This window comes from Diadema antillarum, unplaced genomic scaffold (assembly GCF_040938485.1).
Source record: "Diadema antillarum isolate AM-2024a unplaced genomic scaffold, OU_Dant_1.0 scf00000003, whole genome shotgun sequence".
Taxonomy (NCBI): domain Eukaryota; kingdom Metazoa; phylum Echinodermata; class Echinoidea; order Diadematoida; family Diadematidae; genus Diadema; species Diadema antillarum.
In genome coordinates, this window is record NW_027270892.1 from 1,765,243 (window position 1) to 1,789,006 (window position 23,764).

The window sequence follows — 23,764 nt, forward strand, 5'->3', positions numbered from 1 at the left end:
TGTCTGAAGTTCGATGGGCTAGGAGCTTATTACTGTCAGCTGTCGACTCGTCCATCTGACGCTTGCTCGTTTCCCTCGTGAGACAGGTGTAACTTTGGACAATTCCTTTTGAGGTGTCCAATCTCCTTTCAGAAGTAGCACTGTCTCTCCATAGGGCATTGACTTCCAGGTTGTTTGTCCTGATTGGATTGGTGTGCTCTTGCATGAAGGTTGCTTACCTCACTATGCAACCTCTGTACTGTTGTCTTGAGTCCAGTTAGGGCTTCTCAGTGACCCGACATCCCATCGGCCACTACCTTGATTACTTCTTCTGCGAGGGTCTGAGTCTGTGTAGCATCTTTCGTCTAGACCACAAGAACTCTCCGTCCTTGGAACCCTCGCTGCTTCTCTGTCAGATGGAAGGCTTCTATCTCAAGGGCAGCTTTCAAGGCACCATCATCTGGAGACAGATGTGGTTTCCTTGTCTGAAGTTGGATAGACAGCTACAAGCAAAATCATCTGTTGTCGTTTCTCCTTCCTTAGTTAGTTCACCAAAGTCTAGCCGGTCTGTAATCACTGATGAACTTCCAAAACTAGATACTACAGGTAACAACATATTTACAGGTTAGGGCACAAGAGTTAGGCACATCTAGCTAAACTTCTTTCAAAATCAACCCCATTTCCAGCTCCCACATACACCACTGCCTTGCTGGTACCAGAATTGAGAGCGTGTGTCACATCTGTTACATTGTATATCCCCCAGCCGCGATACTGCGGCTTGTAACTATGTCTTGTATGTATGATATTTTGCAAACTGGAACTTGCTAGACACTTTCCCATTGCATGTACCGATAGTTACTGCATTCCCATGTGAGAACAAGATTGAGAGAATGAATTTTAATTGCATGTAGTATTTCTTCTTCTATGGAACAACAGTGATAAGTCTATGGATGTACCAATTTTGAAACTGTCTGTTGAGATTCATGAGGTAAAGTTGCCATAACAACTTATGCAATACAGCAGCATTGCATATCATGTCGCTATGTTATATGAATACTAAATTTTGATATTGATTCTTCCAGTACAAAACATTTGCAGAAGATGTTCTCTCCGGTGACTACCCTGATGAGGTGATGCTGTTGTTTTGTTGCTTCTCCTAAGATGCAAGGACATAATATTACTGCAACATGTTTCCATTGCTTCACTGACAACTCTGATATAAATGTGCATCATACATCATGCACTGTACAGTTTATCCTTTCCATATTTCAAAGCATCTTAAAGAATAATTAAACTCAATATACCTTGTATTCTTGAATCGAGGTAATGTACAAATAGTAGTAGAACACATTGGGAAAGTTTGAGGAAAATCAGACAGTCTGTTCAAACGTTATGAATCTTTGTTTTGGTGCCGGCAGCGTCTGATGAGAAGAGTACCACTGTTCATGACATTTTAGGACAACGATATGAAGAAAGTATGCTGTATTCATTATATTTTCGTCAGAAAAGTTGTTGATTTTCCACTTTGGAGGCAGTATACAGCACATTTGTGCTACAAATGGTAATATTTGCACAAGTTATTAATTTTGCAAATACATGTATGTGACATCGTAAAAATTTTGAGAATATAAGATTACTGCAAAATGTATCACACTGTACCTGTAAGATTGCAATTATTATCTCTGATATATTTGCCATTCAGTTCTGTATTCAAGATGATGAGCATTATGTAACCATCGTTTAAATTGCATGTATGGCATACATGTATTACAGCGGTTTGTGGTCAGTCAAGAGCTCAAATTAAGCCCGCCGCATACTCTACAACTTTCGGTCGCAAGACTAAGCGACTTTGATCTCAAATAAACAAGCATGTTTATTCTGAGACTGTTGTGATTTCTTTTTCGGATCTAAAGTCAGTCGTGCAAACGAAAATCGTGAAGTGTGCGGCGGGCTTTAAGCTCCGATCAGGTACAAATGAAATTGTTCGCACCCCACACCCACTGCCCGGGCTTCCTTCTTAGTTTAAGAGTATATGTAGCGACGCCCCACATCCGTCAGAATTTGGCTCACAAATGCCATTGGGCAGGTGACACCATTCATAGTTTGGGACAAAATCGTCCCCTGGTCTGGTGCGAAGAAACGCGAACGCGAAGATTAGTCTTTGCGCCATTTACGAAATTTGCCATGACTGCGAAGCTCGTCGATGCCTGTTGCCGGGCGACAGCAATAGCTTGTGACGCAGTGTCCATGCCCACTTGGTTTCCGTTCGTGTCTACTCTTGAAGCGGTTCAGTGATAGTGGCGAGATTATCGATGAAACGCCCGTAGTAATTCACAAGACCGCGAAATGACCTTACCTCTTCTTCTCGATGTCGGTCGCGGTGTGTCTACCTTGGACTCGTCTAGTGCGATCCCATCGCTGGACACCATCAAGCCGACGAACTTCGGGCTAAGTGTAATCGTCGGCATTTCAGTGTGAAGCCACGTTTCTTCAAGCGCTCGCGCAGTGCCTGGAGCTGAGCGTCGTGCTCAGCAATCGTTTTTCCGTAGACGGTGATGTCGTCCGAAATATTGCGAACGCCCTCCAGTCCTTGGAGCGACCGTTGTATTGCATGCTGATATATTTCCGATGCTGGCGACAGTCCAAAGATTAGCCATTTATACCTCGTCAGGCCCTTGTGCTTCGCAAACATAGTAATCTCGTATTTCACTGCCAAATTCAACCTGTATACCCCCACGGGACATTGAGCTTGGAGAATACCGACGACCATTGAGAGCCTCCAGCGTCTCCTCCGATGTCGGATGGGATGTGTCTCTCTCCCACGACTGCATCGATGACCTGTCGCATGTTGACACACTCTAATGTCGCCATGGACATTTGGGACGACGACCAGTGGGCTCGCCCATGTTGTCGGGCCCGTCATTGGTTCTTTGATCCTTATCAAAGAGTTCTTGTTGTTCTCCGTAAACTATTTCGTGGCGGTATCCCTCCACTTCTGTCTCTCCTGCAAGAGAGGTACAGTATAATGTATTTCTCTCCTCCGTCGTCTCCAGATTGTGACACTACGGTATGTACTGAGCTTGCCGCCATCTGAACTTTGTTGAAAGTTCTTGATAGGCTATCTGGCCTCTTTCTCATCAATCGGGTGATAATACTGTGTGGGTAGTTTTTCATCTCGAGGGTCAAGGCTAAGCTTAGTGGTTCGGAATCGAGAATCGGCTCGACTTCTGTCATCACTGTTGCTAGGACCTTTTCACACAAGATCTGCCCTGCAGATTTTGAAAGATCGTGACCGAACAGACCATATCATTTATTCCCACATGCCGCCCATGAGGCTTGTTGCCGACGGATCAAAAAATGTCTTAATCGATTCCTTTCTGACGTATGGAGTTTTCGATGTTCCTTTTTTCCAAGGGGCAAAAGATTCTGCTCCAGCTCTCATTCATTCAGATCTTTTTATCATTGCTTCTTCTGCTTTATGAATCTTCATAGAGCGTTTAACGAATGAGTCAATGTCAACGGAATTCGGTAAATCGATGTGCCTGTGACTCTTCTCGTTAGGCATGTGAACATACACCCAAAATCGTTTTGCACGACTGCCACCTTGTTCGACACTACAGTGGGCCAAAACAGTCTACATCTACATGCGTGAATGGTGGTTTGTCAGGAGTTCCTCTGAGAGCAGTCCAGACATTTTATTTTCCGACAACATGTCGGACTGCAGCTCGACCCCTGAGAATTTAAGCCAGAGATGCGAAGGTAGTGACATCCATGTTATATCTGCGCCACAGTGGACTATCAGGTGGTGATGGTGTTTGATAATGAGTCTGGTTACATGATGGTTGTATGATAGTATATTGGGTGTCCTGGAGTCAAATTTGGTGGAAGCTCTCCCGATTCGGCCATGACTTCTCGGCAAACCACCTGTCATGTTTTAATCCAATTTGTCCATGGTTTACCATGGAGACTTGCCGTCTAGGTCAGCAGAGAATTCCTTGAGCGGTTCCATTGTGTTGACTTTATTCTCTGTAGTACGCAGTTCCTGAAGTCTTAACTTTCCCTGACCGATTATTGTATCTTGTAGTGAAGAATCCACGCTACATTCCTCTTCTGTTTGTCCCACGAAGAGCACCTTTGAAGTAGGTCATTGTCCTTCAGGACTTCTCCCGTGAACTTTACTACTCCTGTCTTCTTGACTTCATGATCATTCTCTTGCAAGGCTGGCAACACATCTGGTGCTCTGGGCAATGAATCCTCGTCCCCTCGCAAGAATCCCAGACCTTGTAGTCATCGAGATCTGCCGATTAACTCTCTTGATCTCATTCTACGGTACTCATCAACGGTAGGATTGATCGCTGTGGGCGCATGTCGTCACTGGGACATGCTTGTTGCCTTGCGTTTATTGCGACTCTGTTTGTGACGTGTTGAATCGCCAGCTCTCATTCCTAATACAATGCATATTGTAGGACATCTGTCAAGTCAGTCCAATAAGCTTTAGAGGTCACTTCAATGCGCAGTTCCTCCTGAATCATGCTGTCCATAACTGCTGCAAGTTCGAGATGAGGAATTTAAGTGACGTTGAGAGTCCTGTGTTCTTTGCGAAATCATTGAGAGTCTTTCACAGTACAACATTGCGGTTTTTATAGGTACGAACGTGTGACTGTAGGCGTTCATTGAAGTAATCAACTATGCATTAAGCAAATGCACTAGTGAAGCCAATGTATTTAGACTTTCCAATGTGCACCCTTTCAACCTCACAATGTGCTCCTGAAGGAATCGGAATGTGTTGAGAATCAATTGGTCCTTGTCATCCATTGTTGTGTCTCCGGTTCCCTTGCCAGACTAGGGATGAGTCAGTCGGCTGTACTAGGTCCGCATGGATTTAAGAAAATCTGTCAGCTGTTCAACTGCAAAGAGTAAATTTCAAACGGTATAGTGCAGGGATTGAATTAAGGACACAAATATTAAGGTATAAATAACAACTGTATTAAGGTGCTTCCAATCCAAGAAAACAACATCCTGTGTAGATTAGAAATAATACATGAAAATAAGAAATCAGATTTGAAATCTCAGATTTGAAATCTCGAAGTAATGCTATTTTAATGCTCCACAGTGGTCACACCTCACCCCCACCCCCCCCCCCCCCCCCCAAAAAAAAAATGTCGGAAAACGAATATCTCTGTGAATGACAAATACCGGTACAATGTATGTAATTTCAGGTAAATTTCAATCATGTTGAGGATTAGAAATAGGATTATAAAACATAGACACATATTGAATACAGTGTATGTTGAATAACAAACACTAATATGGCTTATCAATGCAGCCAGGGCAGATTTCTTTCTTGTTTCCAGAAAATCGTTGCGTCAGGAATTGCATTCCCTACTTATATTTGATCTTAAAAGTGAAAGGTTTTTCTTTTGGTTTTCAAGTGTTTTTTCCTCAAATCATATCATGTGTATGTCATGTGTCATAATTATGTATGTGTATGTCATGTGTCATAATTATGTATGTGTATGACAGCAATTCTTTTCCACTTTAGCACTATCTAAAATTTAAGTGCATGTACTTGTTGTATGGTGCTTTTCAAAATGTGGATATTTATTTAAAGTTGAGAAATTTGGAATTCGTAATTCCGTGTGACGTGACAGGAGTGTGTTGTATTGTGCTGACCGTGTCATTTTAACAATATTGTACATTCACAGTGTCAACGAAAGCCTGTGTTTTCGTGTCATGCGAATGTCTTAATGGTCCGTGATTCCATTTTATATTACATCTCAAATCATGTACTGACTTAAAAGAAATAAATAGTGATAAGAGCATGAGCATGATAAGTATGTTCATGACCTGGGTTAGAACTGTCAAATTTTGACTTCCAATGGTTTTTCTCTGTCACTTAATGCGTGTTAGATTATATTACATTCAGTAGTAAGAGTGAGTGATAGCAATGTTATGTCATCTGCTGGCCTTGTATTGAACTCATGATCACGAATCATTTCAAAAGTCTCTAAAGTCCTCTTTGAAAATTATGTACTTCATATTATAACTTCGTTTAGTGCGTGTGTGAATTAGTTAACTCTTACTGATGTTAGGATTCATATCACGTTACAACCTGCCTTTATGGGGGGAATCCGTACTTTGGGCGAAATATTTGATTCCCCTTAGCGTTTTCAAGCTTGATAACGAGTTTTCCTGTACTCCTACACTCTTGAAACTGCATGAAAAGAAACGTAGAGGGCTGCGAATAATATACAAATATCGACTGCTGCAGAGGGAGATGGTAAAACTATTTGCACCGAGGTGATGTCTCAACAGTGCTATGTCCCGAGACGAAGTCGAGGGACATGGCACTGTTGAGACATCACCGAGGTCAAATAGTTTTACCATGGCCCGAAAGAAAGCAGTCGATATTTGTTTTATATCCCTCTCGAGCATTTTACTAGAGTAATGACGGTTCCCTTTTGGAAAAGTGTGCAGGTTTCGTGAACGATAAATCTAACGTTAGGCCGTAGCAGTGCAGCAGCAGTGTGTGCAGCGCGTAGCGAACGACACCGCTGCGCTGTTGTTGATTCCTACACACGAGCTACACTACAGCGTGCAAAACTCCGAAAGATCGAGGAGGTCCAGGACTACGTTTAGTAGGCCTAAAGCGGCTTCGTTACCAAGATCATCTTCAAAATCGGTTTTAGTTTATTCCTAATTCGTACCTGATATGGTGTCCTCCTGCAATCATTCTTCCGTTACTTGGTAAGCAGTCACTTTGTCAATTGAGCTGAATGCATTGATCACACGTCCACTAACGTTTACACACCCACGCCATGCGCCATCGCACCACAGATTTCTGTAATGCTGTCGCACACCGCTACAAGCCACAGGACTGTCGCTCAAAAGTATCGCTACTACGCGCACTGCGTATATTCTTAAGTGAGAAATGTAGATATCGATCACACGATCACGATTGGGTGCAAATCGTGGATTCCCAAAAGTACTGTATCACGCTGGCTAGTAACCAATTCTCGCTATCGCCAATGACGTAAAAAGTACCCGGATGTTGATTTAAGCGTCATTTACGGTGCATTATGGGATAGCCCGGTAGCAAAGTCACTTCCGTTCGTACGCGCGTGATACGTGACTAATGCTATTTACACACACAAGCGACTGTATTCTACGTGTACTTCCGGTTTTCTCGACTTGAATTACAGCTTTAATATGATTTGAAATTTCTCCATTCTTAAGAAATTGCTGTTAATACGACTATTGGTTGTTGCTGCGAAGCTGCCATGTGTTGTTCGCACGACAATAAATGAAAAAAATCTGCAGAAATAGGACCCTTACTGGCATGCGAGACGTGACGTGGCCGCGTGGGTGAAGTTTGCGGGTGACTCCACAGCGCAGTACGTGCACGCGCGACTTTAGTATGTATTATAGTAGCACTAGGTAGTAGGCCTAGTGCCTACGTACATTGTACGTACTTACAGTATACTTGGGTGACCCGCACCTCGTCATAGTTAATGTTTGCCCATGATTGAATCACATTTCGCCACTGAAATTCTTTGAAATCCAACTCACATACAGGAAAAATGCTGAAAATTCCAATGGAATCACAAGTTCACTGATCGATATTGAAATTTGCAGCTATCGTCGTCAAACGCGAACGATGCGAAAAAGTTGCGCGCTAAGGAAGGGGCCCGCAACTCGTCACCCGCTCTCCCATAGACTTAGCACGTAAAAGACGTGTGCGGGTGACCGTGATGTTCCCATAGACATACACGTAAAAGATGCGTGCGGGTGATATAACACGTATTCCTATAGCCCTATTAAAATTTCAGATTTTCGCGAAAAACTGTTCGGTTTTCACCACAATTTGCTTGATTGTGGTAGTCCTGCCAAGTTTCAAGCGTACAGAACACAGTCCCGGGCATACATTTTTGTTCAGTGCACTCAAAACGATTTTGAGCGGGGTGACGGTATTCGGGCCCCTGACGAGGTGCGGGCACCTGGCTATACTTGGAAGAAATTGCTTCGGAGACAGGATAAGTTCGAGATCACTGTTCGTTCCCGATTGTGTTCGCGACATTTCGACAGAGAACAAATAAAAAAAAAGAGATGGGCATTCCATGACGATTATACTGTATATCCAGGTGGGTGAATATTTTCCAGCATATTTTCAGCGTATGCAGAGATGACTGATCTGTGATGTACGCCGTACCGGTATGTGTTAGCTTATGCGCTGCGTGCAGTGAGTGGTGCATGCTAGCAAGGCCGGCCGCCGGCGGCGGCGGGGACTACAGTGTACGAGTATGACAGGCCTGGCCACTCGCTGGCTCGGGCGGTACAGCGGCCTATGTACTAGTATACGTGGTCGGCGCTGCGCTATTCTTGCGGTCGGCTACACGTCACTTCCGGTCGACTGGAGTGAAAACAAACAGCTTGCAAGCGCTAAGCCTGCATAATGCGCATACTGCATGCTGTGCATGTGCGACGCGTATAATTTATGTGCAACTCTACGCAGCTCAGACATGGGGACTGTTTTTCATTATTCATTTTGTCATTTGTGCCATCATTAATGAGATACATGCATCATGTCTTGCCAGCAATATTCTAAAAATCTGGATCCTGTCGATCGATCGGTCCCGGTATTTTGCCAAGTTTAAGGCGGCCGGACTGGACCTGTGCCCGTATGAAATCGCGGCAGGACTCTGGATCAACGACCCGACAAAATGGCCAGATGTGCAGTAGAACCTCTTTGAGTAGGCCCTACCCCGATATCTACGCTTACTTAGTACCTCATAGAAACTTCAGGTAGGTCTAACGTTAGTACTGTAGTACTTAGGGTAGGGCCTAATTTAGAGTAGGCCTAGGGCCTAATCCTGCCGCCCGCACAGCTACAGTACCGTACCACTACCAGCTTGCGCTAGCGCTATGCTCGCGGGGCGCCCCGGCAGAAAACACGTACAGCGTTCACTCCAGGCTCACGCGAGTGGTTTGTTTTCACTCCAACGCTATCCATGACCCCGTGACACGCAAAATACCCGGATGTCCGACCATGAGAATAGGTAAGGTACACGTACGCGCACGCTAGCATTGTGCAAATTATGACCCGCGCCGGAAGTGCCCTTGCTACCAAGTGCACTAAATCTTGACGAAAAAGCCACATCCGGGTACTTTTTACGTCATTGGCGATAGCGAGAATTGCACTGCATCCAGCTGCTCGTGCTAGCTAGTAAAACTACACCATGTTCGTGCTCTGTACAATCCTATGGCAAGAAGCTTTACATGAGGGATATAAAATGGAATGTCCCAGACCCTTCACAAATTCGTACCAAAGATACCAAAATACATGTAAATGAAGAAACAATTAAAAATCAATAATGCAGTTTGGCAAAAAACTGAATAGCTGCAGATATTGGGTATGAATTCCTCTACAAACTGCATTTTGGTTGGAAGATGAAAGCTTTTCTCATGGGATTTGAAGGGACTACCGGTATGTTTCATTGGGTGCATGTACAGAAAATAGGTGATATTTTGAGTGAAAGGAACTCGTAGTCTGTCTTTGCGGACCCTTGGACAGAGTTTGAGCTGAATAACCCGCCTTGGGAATTTGATGGATGAAAGGATATATCTCACTTGTCCAGGTTAGTGAAGATGAAAACTTCATTTCTCCCAGCTATTTTAGAGAATTTTTTGAATATTGAATTGAATATATCTTTATGGGGAATTATTTACCCGTGTGAGCCCTATAGGAGAGTTCTCTTGAGTATTCCGCCACATGGATTTGTCATATACAACTGTAATTCATCTTAGCTAATTTCAATGCGCTAAGGGCAATTGTTAATGTACAGAAAAAAAAAAAGAAATCTTTGATGCAATATTAATCGTATAAAACAAAGGAGGTAATATCCTTTTGTTATACAGTAAAGTTTAGTTAGGCTACTAGTTGTCATCAGATATTGGGTCAACTGTTTCATTAAAATGTTGTTTGTCTTTATTGTATAATTCCCTCTAATTACCGAATTATCATAAAAATATAAACAAATTATATAATTCCCCCTTTGCTCCAAAATAGTGTTATATATATCTTTTCTCTCTCTCTCTCTCTCTGTGTGTGTGTGTGTACACTCGCATGTGGTTGGGTGTGTGTGTGGGGGGGGGGAGGGGTTTGGGCGTGTAGGGTCGATGGATATGCCCACCTTATGAAAATCCAGAAGTGGTCATCATCGCTTGGTCGGAAGATTCAAAACATATGTTACGATGATGTCTTTCCGCTGGCTCCGTGACTATCACATCCAACGATCTCTCCTCATCAGATCACGTCCATCACGTCTGACTCTGACCAATAATTGGTCGATCGACACAAGTCGGATTCATGGAATTGGGGTACGATACACATCAGTGGGTTACCAACAGAAAAAAAATCCTTCCAACGAGTGACAGAATCTGATGATAAGAAAGCATATTATAATAGGTATATGATGCGCCAATGAAAGTAAACAATTGACATCGTCTTTATTTTCTCCTCAATATAAATTCAGCATACGACAGACAAATAGTTGGTGATTCATAAGATCATGGACCTATACTATACATGGGCATTCATCGCTCGTTAAATTATTCATGCATCTGTTTTTGTTACAAGTGTAAAAAAAAGAAGAAGAAAAGACAGCGCTTTGAGAAATCTGAAACTACATGCGCCGATGATAACTCTCTTAAATCAAGAAAGTTTCTTATGCAGTTGTAGTGTGTATTGGAAATCTAAATTGTTCAAGCGATTTCATTAATTTTGTGAAATGCACGTACGTTTGTACTCTACAAGAGAAATCAAATGTCTTGGCACTTTGATTAAAATTTGTAATCTCATTTTCCCAATTTTCGCCCATTGTTTCGGAATTAACGTGGGCAGTAACGGTAGACCGAGTAAGACAGAAATGAGGGGAACGGTTCTTGATGCACGATTACGCAATCGTCATTGTCCAAACATCTAAATACATTCATTAAGATGCACATAATCAGTTGGCGGCGAAAATGATGGTATCAAAGAAAGACCTCCGTTCGTAGTCCATTACTCTCTAAAAAAATCGAGTGAAAATTTTCACTCTTGAAGGAGTGAATACAAAAAAGAGTGAATTTAGAGTGAAATTGGAGTGAATTTCGAGTGAAAATGTTCATTTTCACTCATTTTGGAGTGACCTCAGGGATCACTCAAAGATTTTGGAGTGATCCCTGACGTCACTCTAACAAATGCTTTGACCCTTACAAATATTCAAAATAATAATCGAAGTCACAGTTCTTTTCCCCTTCAGCCAAAGCCTTACGTTCCATCTTCGCCTCATGGATTTTCACGGCCGAAAAACATTTGATGAAGTCGTTGCCGAGAGCCTCCCGGATGACCTGGTCACTCATCAAGGCTTCCAGGGCGTCCTCCATGTTGGTTGGCAAGGCCGAAGTCTTCGGAGGGAGGTCGTCTGCAACGTATGCCATTCCGCTAACCTGAGGGGGAAGCTTGTACTCGTTCGCAATGCCGTCCATACCGGCGGCCACCGTTGCAGCCAGAGCCAGGTACGGGTTGCAGCCAGCGGCACCAGCACGGTTTTCAAGGTATGTACCCTTGTCGCCCTTGACTTTTACCCGTAGCAGACAGGATCGGTTGTCAATCCCCCAGGTAACGTTCACAGGACACGACATCCATGGCTTGACGCGTTTCATGCAGTTGACCGTTGGCGCCATGAGAACCTGGATGGCACGCGCATGTGCGAGGATACCCGCCATCCAATGCTGCGCTACTTTAGACAGACCGATAGGACTTCCGGCGTCGTGCAGGACGGGCTCTTTCTCCTCCGCGTCCCACAGGGAATGACAGAAATGACAGGATGACCCTGGCTTGTTAAGATAGGGTTTGCTCATGAACGAAGCCATTAAACCATGGCGGAGGGCGATCTCTTTGATGGACGTTTTGTACGTGTGAGCATTATCAGCAGCTCGGATGCCGAAAGCCGGTTTGTAACTTATCTCTATCTGACCGGGACCATACTCCGACTCTACAGCCTCAACATCTACGCCAACTTCCGGCAGGTCGTCCATAACCTGCTTCACAAACTTCTCCAACGGAGCCAAGCGGATCGTGGCGCGGATGTTAGAATCGTCGTTAAGAGGTTCCCGCGTCTCCTTGTCAACGACGTAGAACTCATGCTCGTGCGCTGAGAGTAAAGAGTACCCCATCTCCTTCAGCTTGTCCAGCTGTCTGCGGGCCAAGACGCGAGGATGCCCCGAGACGTACTCCCCTCTGAAGGTCGGCTCAATCAGGATCCGCCCCATGTTTTCGAGCCACGGAATTACCTGGAATGTATCCAGGTCAGCAAACATCACACTGTCTGCAAAACCTATCTCTTCGTTATATCCACTTCCAGAGATGATGGTGGCTTTAACGTCCATACCAAGATGGCCGAGACGGAAATTGAGTCCGCCTGTAACCTTCTCTTTGAAGTGGCGGGCGGGAATGGTCTTGGAACGAGCCACCCCGTTAATGTCCGTCTGTTCAAATCGGACATACTTTATGTCCTTTTCCCTCATCAGTTCTAAAACTTTGTCGAGATTCATCTTGGAGCCATCCTGAAATATAAATGAGAAACGAAATAACCATAACCACACTCACAGCATTTACGAGACCACTGAAAAATAAAGCGTGAAAAGTAAACACATTCTCCGACGAAAAGAATTGAATTAATGCACCATTAAGTATTGTACTTTGCATCACACTGTGTCAACCCATGCTTCTAAAGCAACACAGAACCCCCCCCCCCCCCCCCGGGGATGGGGGGTGATACAGCCCCTATACACTTAGATTACATATCTTTGATATTCACAAAAAGTACTAGTATGTGACACACTGTTGAAATTGCGCGCCGAAAGATGTTATAGTTGTTGTATAGTAGTGCATTAATTTTCCCGTCTTTGTTGGTTTGTGTTGCCATTTCCCCAGAACGGAATGACAGTCTATTTAGAAATTGCTTTTCATTACATCATTTTCCTTTCACTACGTAATTCCGCCAGCATGTCAAGCGATACAAATGGCAAAGTTTGAACAGTATATGCAGTGCACGTTACAATATATTCCCAATAAATTGCGACCGACAGTGACTCTTTACCATACATATGCATAAAAATAAATGCTGACAGCTGAAATTTAAACATGATAAAGCTGCTATGTATTATACAAGGTTATGATTTCTCACTTCGCTGCACCACTCAGACAATACAAAATTGTTATGTGATTTTGCTTTGTTTTCATTCTCTTTAACACAAGGAAATTCAATCGAGATTTCTATGTAATATGTCAATTAGAGAATGCTATTGTGCGCCAGCAACATTATAACTGCTTCTTGTCATTGTGCCCAAAATTACTGTTTGAACTCTTGAGATGTATGGATTTCTCATTATATTTTCAACTTTTTATAAAACTTTACAAATTCCGTATAAAAAGTATCATGTTCCTTGATCTGTTGTTATTCTTTGAACTGAGGTCAGCTTGATCACGGTCTCCTTATAATCGGGCAGATTTCGCTCGAATTCTCACAGAGCATTTACGTTTGGTTTCCATAATATATCAATCAATGTAAAGAACTCCAATGGCAAATTTGTTGACTATTTTGTATAATTATCTTTCATTGTTCTGTTCAATTGCTGTTATGTCCCAATAAACAATTCCAATATGAAACACGATATCTAAATACTCGTCGACAAGACTGGACGCGTGTGCAGTGGCACAGACAAAAATATGTTTTCAGTGCACATAATGTGATGCGCTCCGTCGAAATGAGTCTAAGTCGCAGAAAATGAAATTTTAGTTATGCCGACTTGAATTCTACAGATTCTTAGCTTTATGGTGATGTATAATACGACCCATTTCCGCATCCCTAAAAATCTTAAAAACGAATATAAACTACGCTAATGCTGTCAGTCCATTTTCTAAAAAACGGAGAAAATAGCTCTCAAAGTACAGGACAGGTTATGTTCAAGCTCACAACCTGTTTCTTGTCGCGGACGGAACGAGTCCTGCCCAAGCCCTGCCCAGTCACATAATGCTCTGCGTCCGGCGTTACGTCCAAAAAAGTCATTTTTTTCTGCGGACTCCTGCGGATCCCTTGCCGTCACCAGAAAATTTTAACAAAATATGCGGGAAAAATGCGGGCGATACGGATAGATACGACCAGATGCGAATACTTGCGTCCACTTGCAGATATTCTTACGAATTGGCACGTAATTTCTTCTTTCAACTTGCGTAAACTTCCAAATAGTTCTGAACACTTGCTGAGAGTTGCGTCTATTAACGGAGAGTTCCGGATATTTTGGGATTGTTACGGATAGTTAGAGATTGTTATAAATAATTATGTACAACTAGTCAAGGCGCTAATTCCTGTAAGGGTCTTAATTAAGGAGTTCGTTCAACCCACCCCGCAGAAAAGGTTTGACCAGACAGGGAGGTAGATGGGACCTCCATGAATATCCCCAGGTAGTATGTGATTCAAAATTGTGGTATCAGTAGAATTTTACAGGCCACTTTTCATCATTATTTGTTGGAACAAACGTAACAGAGTCTACGTATATCAAGACAACTACACGTACAACTAGCACTGCTACAGGTGCCAGTGCCAGTGGTGCACGTAGTAGTCTTAGCGCACACAGACTTTTTCTTCGACAAACAAGGGGTTTTGCCTGCAAACTAACTTTTCACGCCAAGCTGGGGTCGGTGTAGTGTAGTTTCTAGCCGTTTTTATTTCGTCTTTATTTATCCGAGTTGAAATAAGCCGAGTGAGAGCGCATACCCAGTGATTGCGACGCCCGAACCGTTTTTTTTTTTTTTTTTTGTCTCAATCACTCTTATGTGCCCTCACTCGGCTTAGCGCAACAACGGGCTTCTGCACAATACACAAGCTGCAACTCAGAGAAATAAAGACGAAATAAAAACGGCTAAAAATTAGACTAGGGTCGGTGACGCTTGTCGCTCTTGGGGCACTGAAAATGACAAAATCATCACAGTTTTTGCATTTATTTCATGAAGAATTCATCAAAACTCCATAAAACTATATATGTGCATGTTGCTAGAGATGTCAGCAATACAGTGGGATACATTATAGTGTATAATATTGTGCATGATTACCATGGTAACCGGATGCCTACAGGTGATTGGTAACCCCCAAAATGCCTCCTACTGCTGCAAACTTTGATCAATTTGTTTTATTTCTTAGATGCAATATAAGAAACATTTTTATTGATTATCGTTAAAAAAGTTTTCTCCTGTTGCCATGGCAACCAGTATTATCCAATCAGGATTCAGCTGTCAATAACTTAAAAACTAAAGCCGATAATTTCAAAAAGCTCAATAAGCATATCCTTCCTTCTGCATACCACATATGTGAAGAATAATACATTAATTAAAGCATTCCCAAGTTGCAGCAAAATTTGTAAACAAAGGCATAATAAACGGCCATTGAAAGAAAAATATCATTTTCGAATAGTAAATTAATGCATGAAAAAGTTGCATCCGTCGTACTTTCAACACAAATTTGACTTCAAAGTATAGGCAAATGTAGTTTTTAGTAATGTATGGACACAAATTTCCCTTAAAAATATAGGTGAATACAGAGAGCAAAGCCAATTATATTCTAATGTTAGCTCTCTTGAGTATTTACTGAGCGATTGTTATTCGAAACAATCCTGGAAAAGAGCAGAGGAAAGCAATTGATTGTTCATGTTCTTAAAGGAAGTTTATTCAAGAATGCAGATAAATTCCTTTCTAAAGAAGGAATATACACGTACGCTGTATTGTCCATCAAAAAATTAAGCGTACTTTTGTGTTCGTTAACTATTGTAAAAAAAAAGAAGATAATAGAATAAAATGAAAAATCATGATATCTAAATTTGTATCAAAACGTGCAGCAATGAAGGAGAGAATGAGGGAAAAATCATGGGCGTCCTTTCCCTTTTATCCAGGGTAATTTTATAGTGTTGAGGTAGGTACTTTAAGATCCGATCTACAATGGGTGATGTGCACGAAAGGCAATAGAAACAAACCTGTCTAGATTCCAGATTTTTTTTTTTTTTTTTTTTTTTGGGGGGGGGGGGGGGTTACAAATCACCTGTAGGCATCCGATTACCATGGTAACCATGCACAATATTATGCACTACAATGTATCCCATTGTATTGCTGACATCATCCATCTCTAGCAACATGTACATATGTAGTTTTATGGCATTGTGATGAGTTCTTCATGAAATAAATGCAAAAACTGTGATAATTTTGTCATTTTCAGTGCCCCGATAGCGACAAGCGTCTCCTACCATAGTCTAATTTCTAGCCGTTTTTATTTCGTCTTTATTTCTCTGAGTTGCAGCTTGTGTATTGTGCTGAAGCCCGTTGTATTGCACTAAGCCGAGTGAGGGCGCATACCCAGTGATTGCGACAAAAAAAAAAAAGGATCGGGCGTCACAAACACTGGGTATGCGCTCTCACTCGGCTTGCTGCAATTCGGAGAAATAAAGACGAAGTGAAAACGGCTAGAAACTACACTATACATCGACCCCAGCTTGGCATTAAAATTTAGTTTGCAGACAAAAAAACCCTCGTTTGTCTGCGTGCGCTTAGACTACTACACACACCGCTTACACTGGCGCCTGTAGCAGTGCTAGCGGAGCGTGTAATGGTCTTAGCGGGCGCAGACTTGTTTTTGAAGAATAAGGTCTTGTCGCAACTAAAGTGGCCTGTAAAATTTTATTGATACCACAATTTGGAATTACATATTACGTAGGGGTGTTCCAGAGGGTCCAACCGACCTCCCCATGGAGTCAAACCTTTTCTGCGGGGTGGGTTGAACGAAGTCATTTTTTCTGGGTCCCTGCGCCTTGACTAAACATGGTTTTCTATGACGATCCCTGCCAAGTCAGCGTATTATGACAGCAAGTTTATCACATATTGGACTGTGTTATATTGTACACGGGGAAAACTGAAATTGAATTGCGTGCTAGTTGTGATAAGTTTTCGTATTCCTTTAATTTGCTTTACAGTAATAAAAGATATATTTAATCTTGAACTTGACGTTTGAATTTTATTTGTGCAACTCAAACATGAATAAACATCATAAATGTAAAGAATACATAACACAATTATACCAAAAACAAAATACAGTATAGATTGACATTGATTTTCTTTTTACATGCTCGTTTGTATTTTCAATATTTTTGCATGTCACTTGTCAGACAGAATTTTGAAAACCAGTAAACAACTGACGTTTTTATGTATAATGCAAGTTGTTACTATACTGGTTTTCAAAATTCTGTCTGACAAGTGCCATGCAAAAATATTGAAAATACAAACGAACATGAAAAAAATCAATATCAATACATATTCTTCTCGGGGATTGGAAAAAAAATGCATAGGGCAAATACGAAGAAAATGTACATTCATCAGCCTAATGTACAATAAAATGGCGGAAACCTTTTCACGGGACACGTTATAGCGACGCATATAGCACCTACTTACATATGCAAAAGTTTAAAAAAAATTGGCTGGTAAACAAAGCTACTACAAGCTCAAACATTCCAAAGATCTATAGAAAGAAAAAACAAAACTTAACAGTGAAAAAAAAACTCTCTCGAAACAACATACACGTGTAGCAACTAAAATTGCTTATGCATAAAATACAAATGAATGCGAGAAATGCAGATACATTCTCATTCGCGTACAAGATCACTCTTAACGATTTTGTGTACGATGTAAATGTCTGCAAAAATTAAATTAAGATAACAGGCTTGCGTGTCAATTTTTTTCCTTCGTTTTTCGGCACAGTAAATTACATCGACCAGACTGCAAGAAACACAAAACGCAAAAAAGAAAATATATATATCTTAACAAGCATCTCGACAACGATTCAAAGTGCGTCAATTCCGTGCTTTATCGGGAAATATAACGAGAGTTATCTATCTGATATCATAACTTTTCACTCCAAAGCACATAATAACAGACATGTATAGTCATATGACTATATACAGGCCTATGTACTGCTAATTTAGCCTGGTACGATACAATGAATTTCTTCAAGCTCTACTAGTATTTGTTTTGTTTGTTTGTTTGTTGTTGTTGTTATTTTCGTATTCAAGTTCAAAGGTTGATTCAATTATCGTCGCAGTAGAAGTTGCTTGCTCTGGATATCTGTGGGGTGATGCAAGCGATATGCCTCAAATTTGTTAATTCGTCGTTAACCACCAAAGGCCGAATGTACCTGAACTCGAGTATAAGGAAGTTTAAATCTCCCGCCAAACTTCATGGAGAGCTATAACTTCCTATAACGTAATACCATCGATCTTTCTGGCCGCTGCATAAAGATACCGCTGCGTTACGCACAAGCACTTCCAAACACTCGCCTCAATGGTTGCACAAGCTGGCACCATCAAAGGTTGATCGAAACATGCATCATTATCCAAAAAACAACAACAAAAAACTATACTGGTAGTCTAGTTCACGTATGGTGTTCACGTCCAATTCGATTATGCGGTAGTTTCATGCATAATCAACTGAAATACTAGACAAAGTCATGGCTTCACATTCTACAGCATACGAACTATGGTCCAAAATACCAAAATAGCACTAGTCTACGATTCAAGTGATGTGTTGGTGACAGTTTCGTTTGTGTTGCTCAACTTTTGCTGACCCCAGTAAGTCATATATTATTAAAACAACAGCTGGGTCCGTTTGTAAATTCTTGGTTTGTAATTGGAATAGCTATAAATGTACCTCGTGTGCATAAGAATCCGTTGAAACTTTTTTTTCTTCTTTCTTTCTTCGTGTAAAATCTAACGCAAAAGATTGGAGTTATTTAAAACTTCCAAGTATTTCATTTATTGAGACTACATGATCCGTTACGTCCTCTAGATGTTTTATGTATGCAATATATCATATTCGAGCGACAATAAAGATCACTTTGCTGCACGATACTTCATACAAGGCTCTATGCAACAACTTTGTGGAATAGAGGGTTACACTTTCACACACACACACACACACACACACACACACATACACATGTGCACGCACACACAAAATCAATCAGTACAACACACATTCATGAATAAAGCTCCACACAACGCTCACCCTTTCTCAATAACAACAGCAACAACGACAAATGCAGCGCTCCACATTTCACAGTCACAGCGCTTGCAACGGCTCCACCCTCAAATTCCTAAAAGACAACAACAACAACAAATGTGGCCCTCCACATCTCTGATATATAGCTTGTAAAGGCTCCGCCTTCACCTTCCTTTAATAAAAGACAACAACGACACCAAAATGTATCGCTCCACATCGAATGGTCGCATCGCTTGCCAAGGCTCCACACAACAAACATTCAGGTTCGTGGCACGCTGGTTTGTATAATTATTATTTCCGAATACATCATCGGTGATACTACGGCTGCATGCATTCTCATTAGGCTCCACATAGCGCTTACCTTTACAAAACAAAGACAACAACCACAAAAGTAACGCTCCACGTCTGATAGAGCGCTTGTAAAGGCTCCACGAACGATGGATTGGCGTTCATGAAAAGCTAATTTGCATATTTACTGATGAATCATCGGCATTACTTTGGCCTCATGCATATGCATCAGGCTCCACAACTAGAACTCTCACCCTTCCTCTAAGAAACAAACTAAATGTAATGCTCCACATATTGTCATAGTCACAGCGCTAAAAGCTCTATACGCTTAGCTTCCTAAACTAAGCAAGCAAGCAAACAAACAAACAAAAAAGCAAGTGTAGCGCTCCACATCTGATAGTCACAGCGCCTGTAAAGGCTTTTTGAAAGATGAATTTGCGTTTATGGAAAGCTAATTTGCATATTTACTGATAAATCATCGGCAATACTACGACCTCTGTACATATCGCATACGGTTCCACAGCTGGGACTCTATAACCCTTCCTCTAAAAAAAAAACCGAAATAAAATGTAACGCTCAACAGTCACAGAGCTAAAGGCTCTAGGCTTACATAAAACAAGCAAGCAAACAAACAAACAAACAAAAAGCATGTGTAGCGCTCCACATCTGATAGTCACAGCACTTGTAAAGGCTCCACGAACGATGAATTTGCGTTCATTGAAAGCTAATTTGCATATCCCCTGATAAATCATTGGCGATACTACGACTTCATGCATATGCATCAGGCTCAAAAACTAGAACTCTCACCCTTCCTCTAAGAAACAAACTAAATGCAACGCTCCACATGTCGCAGTCACAGTCCATTCTCCACACTCACCTTCCTAAAGAAGCAAATAAGCAAACGACAAAAAACAAAAACAAAAACAAGAATATGGCGCTTCACATCTGATATACAGCGCTTATAAAGGCTCCACAAACGATGGTTTTGCATTCATGGAACCGGCGATCTGTTTGATACATCCGACATGTGTGAGTTTTGTTTAATGACATGAGTACGAAAATCTTATTTAAAAAAAAATCAATATCTATACATATTCTTCTTAGGAATAAAAAAATAAAATATGCATGCATGCAGCAAATGCGATACTTTCACATGTACAAGTTAAAACAAAACAAAACAAAAAAATGTTGGCCGGTAAATAAAGCAATCAATAGCTCAAACTTGTTAAAGATTTACTGAAGGAAAAACAAAACTTAGCAGAAAAAAAAAAATCAAAAGAAAACTTCACAGAACATTAGTTATCGCAACACACATGTTATAACAACTAACATTGCTTATGCATAAAATAAGAATGCTTGGAAGAAATACAAATACACTGTCATTCGCGTACAAGACGTGTACGATGTAAACGTCTGCAAAATTAAATTGAGAAAACGGGCTAAATTTTAGAACCAAAAAAAAGAAAAAACAAAAACTTTTCTTCATTTTCGGCATATAATATTGTACCGACCACACCACAAAAACAAGAAACGAAATAACCACATCTTAACAGGCACCTCGACAACGATTAAATGCATTAATCCCGTGTTCTATCGGGAAGTACAACGAGAGTTATCTGTCTAAAATCATAACTTTTATTTTTCCACTCCAAAGTTGATGACAACGGACGTGTACAGTATGTCCCAAAAAAATTACAACAGGGCCCTCCGCAATGATATCTTTGAAAATAGTGAATCAATCTAAATACAAATTCAGGGTATGAAACTATAACTCATTGCCCACATCTTATAGAAAACCCCATTCGATTTACTTCAGTGGTCAAAGAGAAATACGGAATTTTGGAGAGGATGTCGGGAATCTCTTCTGTCCAAGTTCTGTCTATTACACAAACACAAGATCATCGAAGTGCTAAACTCGGAAGAATCCGATTCATGACATGCTTTACAACAGTCCACATTTCTCTGTTACCGCTTAACCAAATTGAATAGGGTTTTCTGCAAAATAGAGCTAAGATGTTATATTTTAAGACCCTGAAGTAGCACTTAGACAGGTTGATTATATATTGGGTGTTATCAATTCGAAAATCTGATTGTAATTTTTGGGGCGACTTACTGCAGTATGTCCCCCCCCCCCCCCCAAAAAAAAAAAAAAAATACAATCAGCCTTTTGCATTGATAATGCCCAATATGATTAAATTTTTTAATGCTACATCAGGGCATTGAAATAAAATATTTTAGCTCTATTTTGCAGAAATCCCCATTCAATTTTGTTAAGCGGTCACAGAGAAATGTGGATTGTTGTAAAGCATGTCATGAATCGGATTCTTCCGAGTTTCGCAGTTCGATGATCTTGTGTGTGAATAATAGACAGAACTTGGACAGAAGAGATTCCCGACATCCTCTACAAAATTCCGTAGTTCTCTTTGACCACTGAAGCAAATCGAATGGGGTTTTCTGTAAGATGTGGGCAATGAGTTATAGTTTCATACCCTGAATTTGTATTTAGATTGATTCAATATTTTTAAAGATATCATTGCGGAGGGCCCCGTTGTATTTTTTTTTTTTTTTTGGGGGGGGACATACTGTATAGTCATCTATACTGCTTATTCAGCTTGGTACGATACAATGATGAATTCCCTCAAGCTCTATTATTTTCTTTTTCTCGTACTAAAGTTCAAAGGGGAATCCAATTATCGTCGCTGTAAAAATTGGTCGCTCTGAATATCTGTGGGTATTAATGCAAGCGATATGCTCCGCAGCCACCAAAGGTCGAATGAACCTGAACTCGAGCAAAGGAAGTTTAAATTTGCCGCCCTACTTCATGGAGGAAAGTCATTTCCTACCGGTTACGTAATACCATCGACCTTTCTGGCCATTATACAAAATTTAGTTATACGATTAGTTACGCAAAATCAAGCGAAATACTTGATAAAGTCATGGATTCACATTCAACAGCATACGAACTATGGTCCAAAACACTAAAATAGTCTACGATTCCAGTGATGCGTTGATGAGAGTTTCGTTTGTGTTGCTCATGAGTAATGTGCATGGGCGTAAATCCCGGGGGGGGGGGGGGATGGGGGGGATATCCCCCCCCCCCCCCTGAAATGGAGGAGGGGGATGGCCTGTACAATCATCCCCCCCCCCCTGAAATTTGAGAATAAATGGAGGAAGCAGAAATGTGATTGTATCAATTTTGGCATATTGCATGACATTCGTACGCCCGCCTTCAGACAGGTAACAGAGCTGAACAGTATTCTATATCTTGTAGGATAATGTATACATAATTTTCTGAAGCGCTCGCTCGCGAAGAAAGTAATATCGACATAAGGTATTATGGTCCAGACGTTGACAACGTCAAATAGCATAGGCTTACGTGTAAACATGCTATGACGCGAGCAACTCGGGACCATCTCCAAATTACGTACGAAAACAAACAAACAATAACAAAAACTAGTCCGCCATAATTGAAACCCCCCCCCCTCCATTTTCTGAATCATTCCTGAAACAATGATGACTCTGATCATCTATGGGCATACCCAGGGATGATCAGGGGCATCGAATCTATCTCGGGGGGCAAAGGGGCATTTGCCCCGCCCCTAAGGAAATGTTGGGGGCAGACGATTCATTTGTCCCCCAAGCAATTCCCGAGATGAGGACAAATCTCGAACTTTCTTCATGGAAAATTTTCCAACTATACCGCCAGAACTATGCACCGGATCGTTGAATTGCAATGAGAAATATGAAAAAAAGCTCCGCTACCGGGTTCCTTTCGATAGAATTTGGACACTTTTGAGATTGACGTATTTCATTGAATTTTATCAAAGAGCGTCGATGGAGGGGGAGGGGGATGTTCCCCCATAAAAGTATTGGGGACAAACATATCATTTTGCTCCTTCTCGTAACTCTCGAGATGTGGAAATGTTTTTACTTTTTTGATAGAAATTATTTATATGTTTCACCCAAAGATGGCTGAATTTCAGTTCTGAAAATAGGGGCACGTGCCCCCCCCCCCCCCAAATCCGGTGGTAAGAAGAAGAAAAAAAAAAAACTTACCAAAATGGTAATTCAAGGGTTAGTAAACTGCTTTTGAAATCGACATGAAAGGGTGATTATGAAAATAAAAATGAGATTTCTTTTTCTAAAATCTCTTTTTACCATAATAAATCCCGGGGGGATGGGGGGGGGGGGATGAATCCCTCCCCCCTGAAATGGAGGAGGGGGGATGGCCTGTACAATCATACCCCCTGAAATTTGAGGAAAAAATGGAGGAAGCAGAAATGTGATTGTATCAATTTTGGCATATTGCATGACGTTCGTACGCCAGCCTTCAGACAGGTAACAGAGCTGAACGGTATTCTA

At 41.4% G+C, this 23,764-nt stretch overlaps 1 protein-coding gene across 1 annotated transcript; it reads right to left on the reverse strand.

The window, feature by feature from the left end:
• Window positions 1–11,229: 11,229 nt before the first annotated feature.
• Window positions 11,230–12,573, reverse strand: LOC139738853 (lengsin-like). Its single transcript, XM_071649519.1, has one exon. The coding sequence runs from the start codon at window positions 12,571–12,573 to the stop codon at window positions 11,230–11,232; it is 1,344 nt and encodes a 447-aa protein (XP_071505620.1).
• Window positions 12,574–23,764: the final 11,191 nt, after the last annotated feature.

Excerpts from the sequence above, each read along its gene's own strand:
- LOC139738853 (XM_071649519.1), bottom strand. The coding sequence starts at position 12,573 with ATGAATCTCGACAAAGTTTTAGAACTGATGAGGGAAAAGGACATAAAG.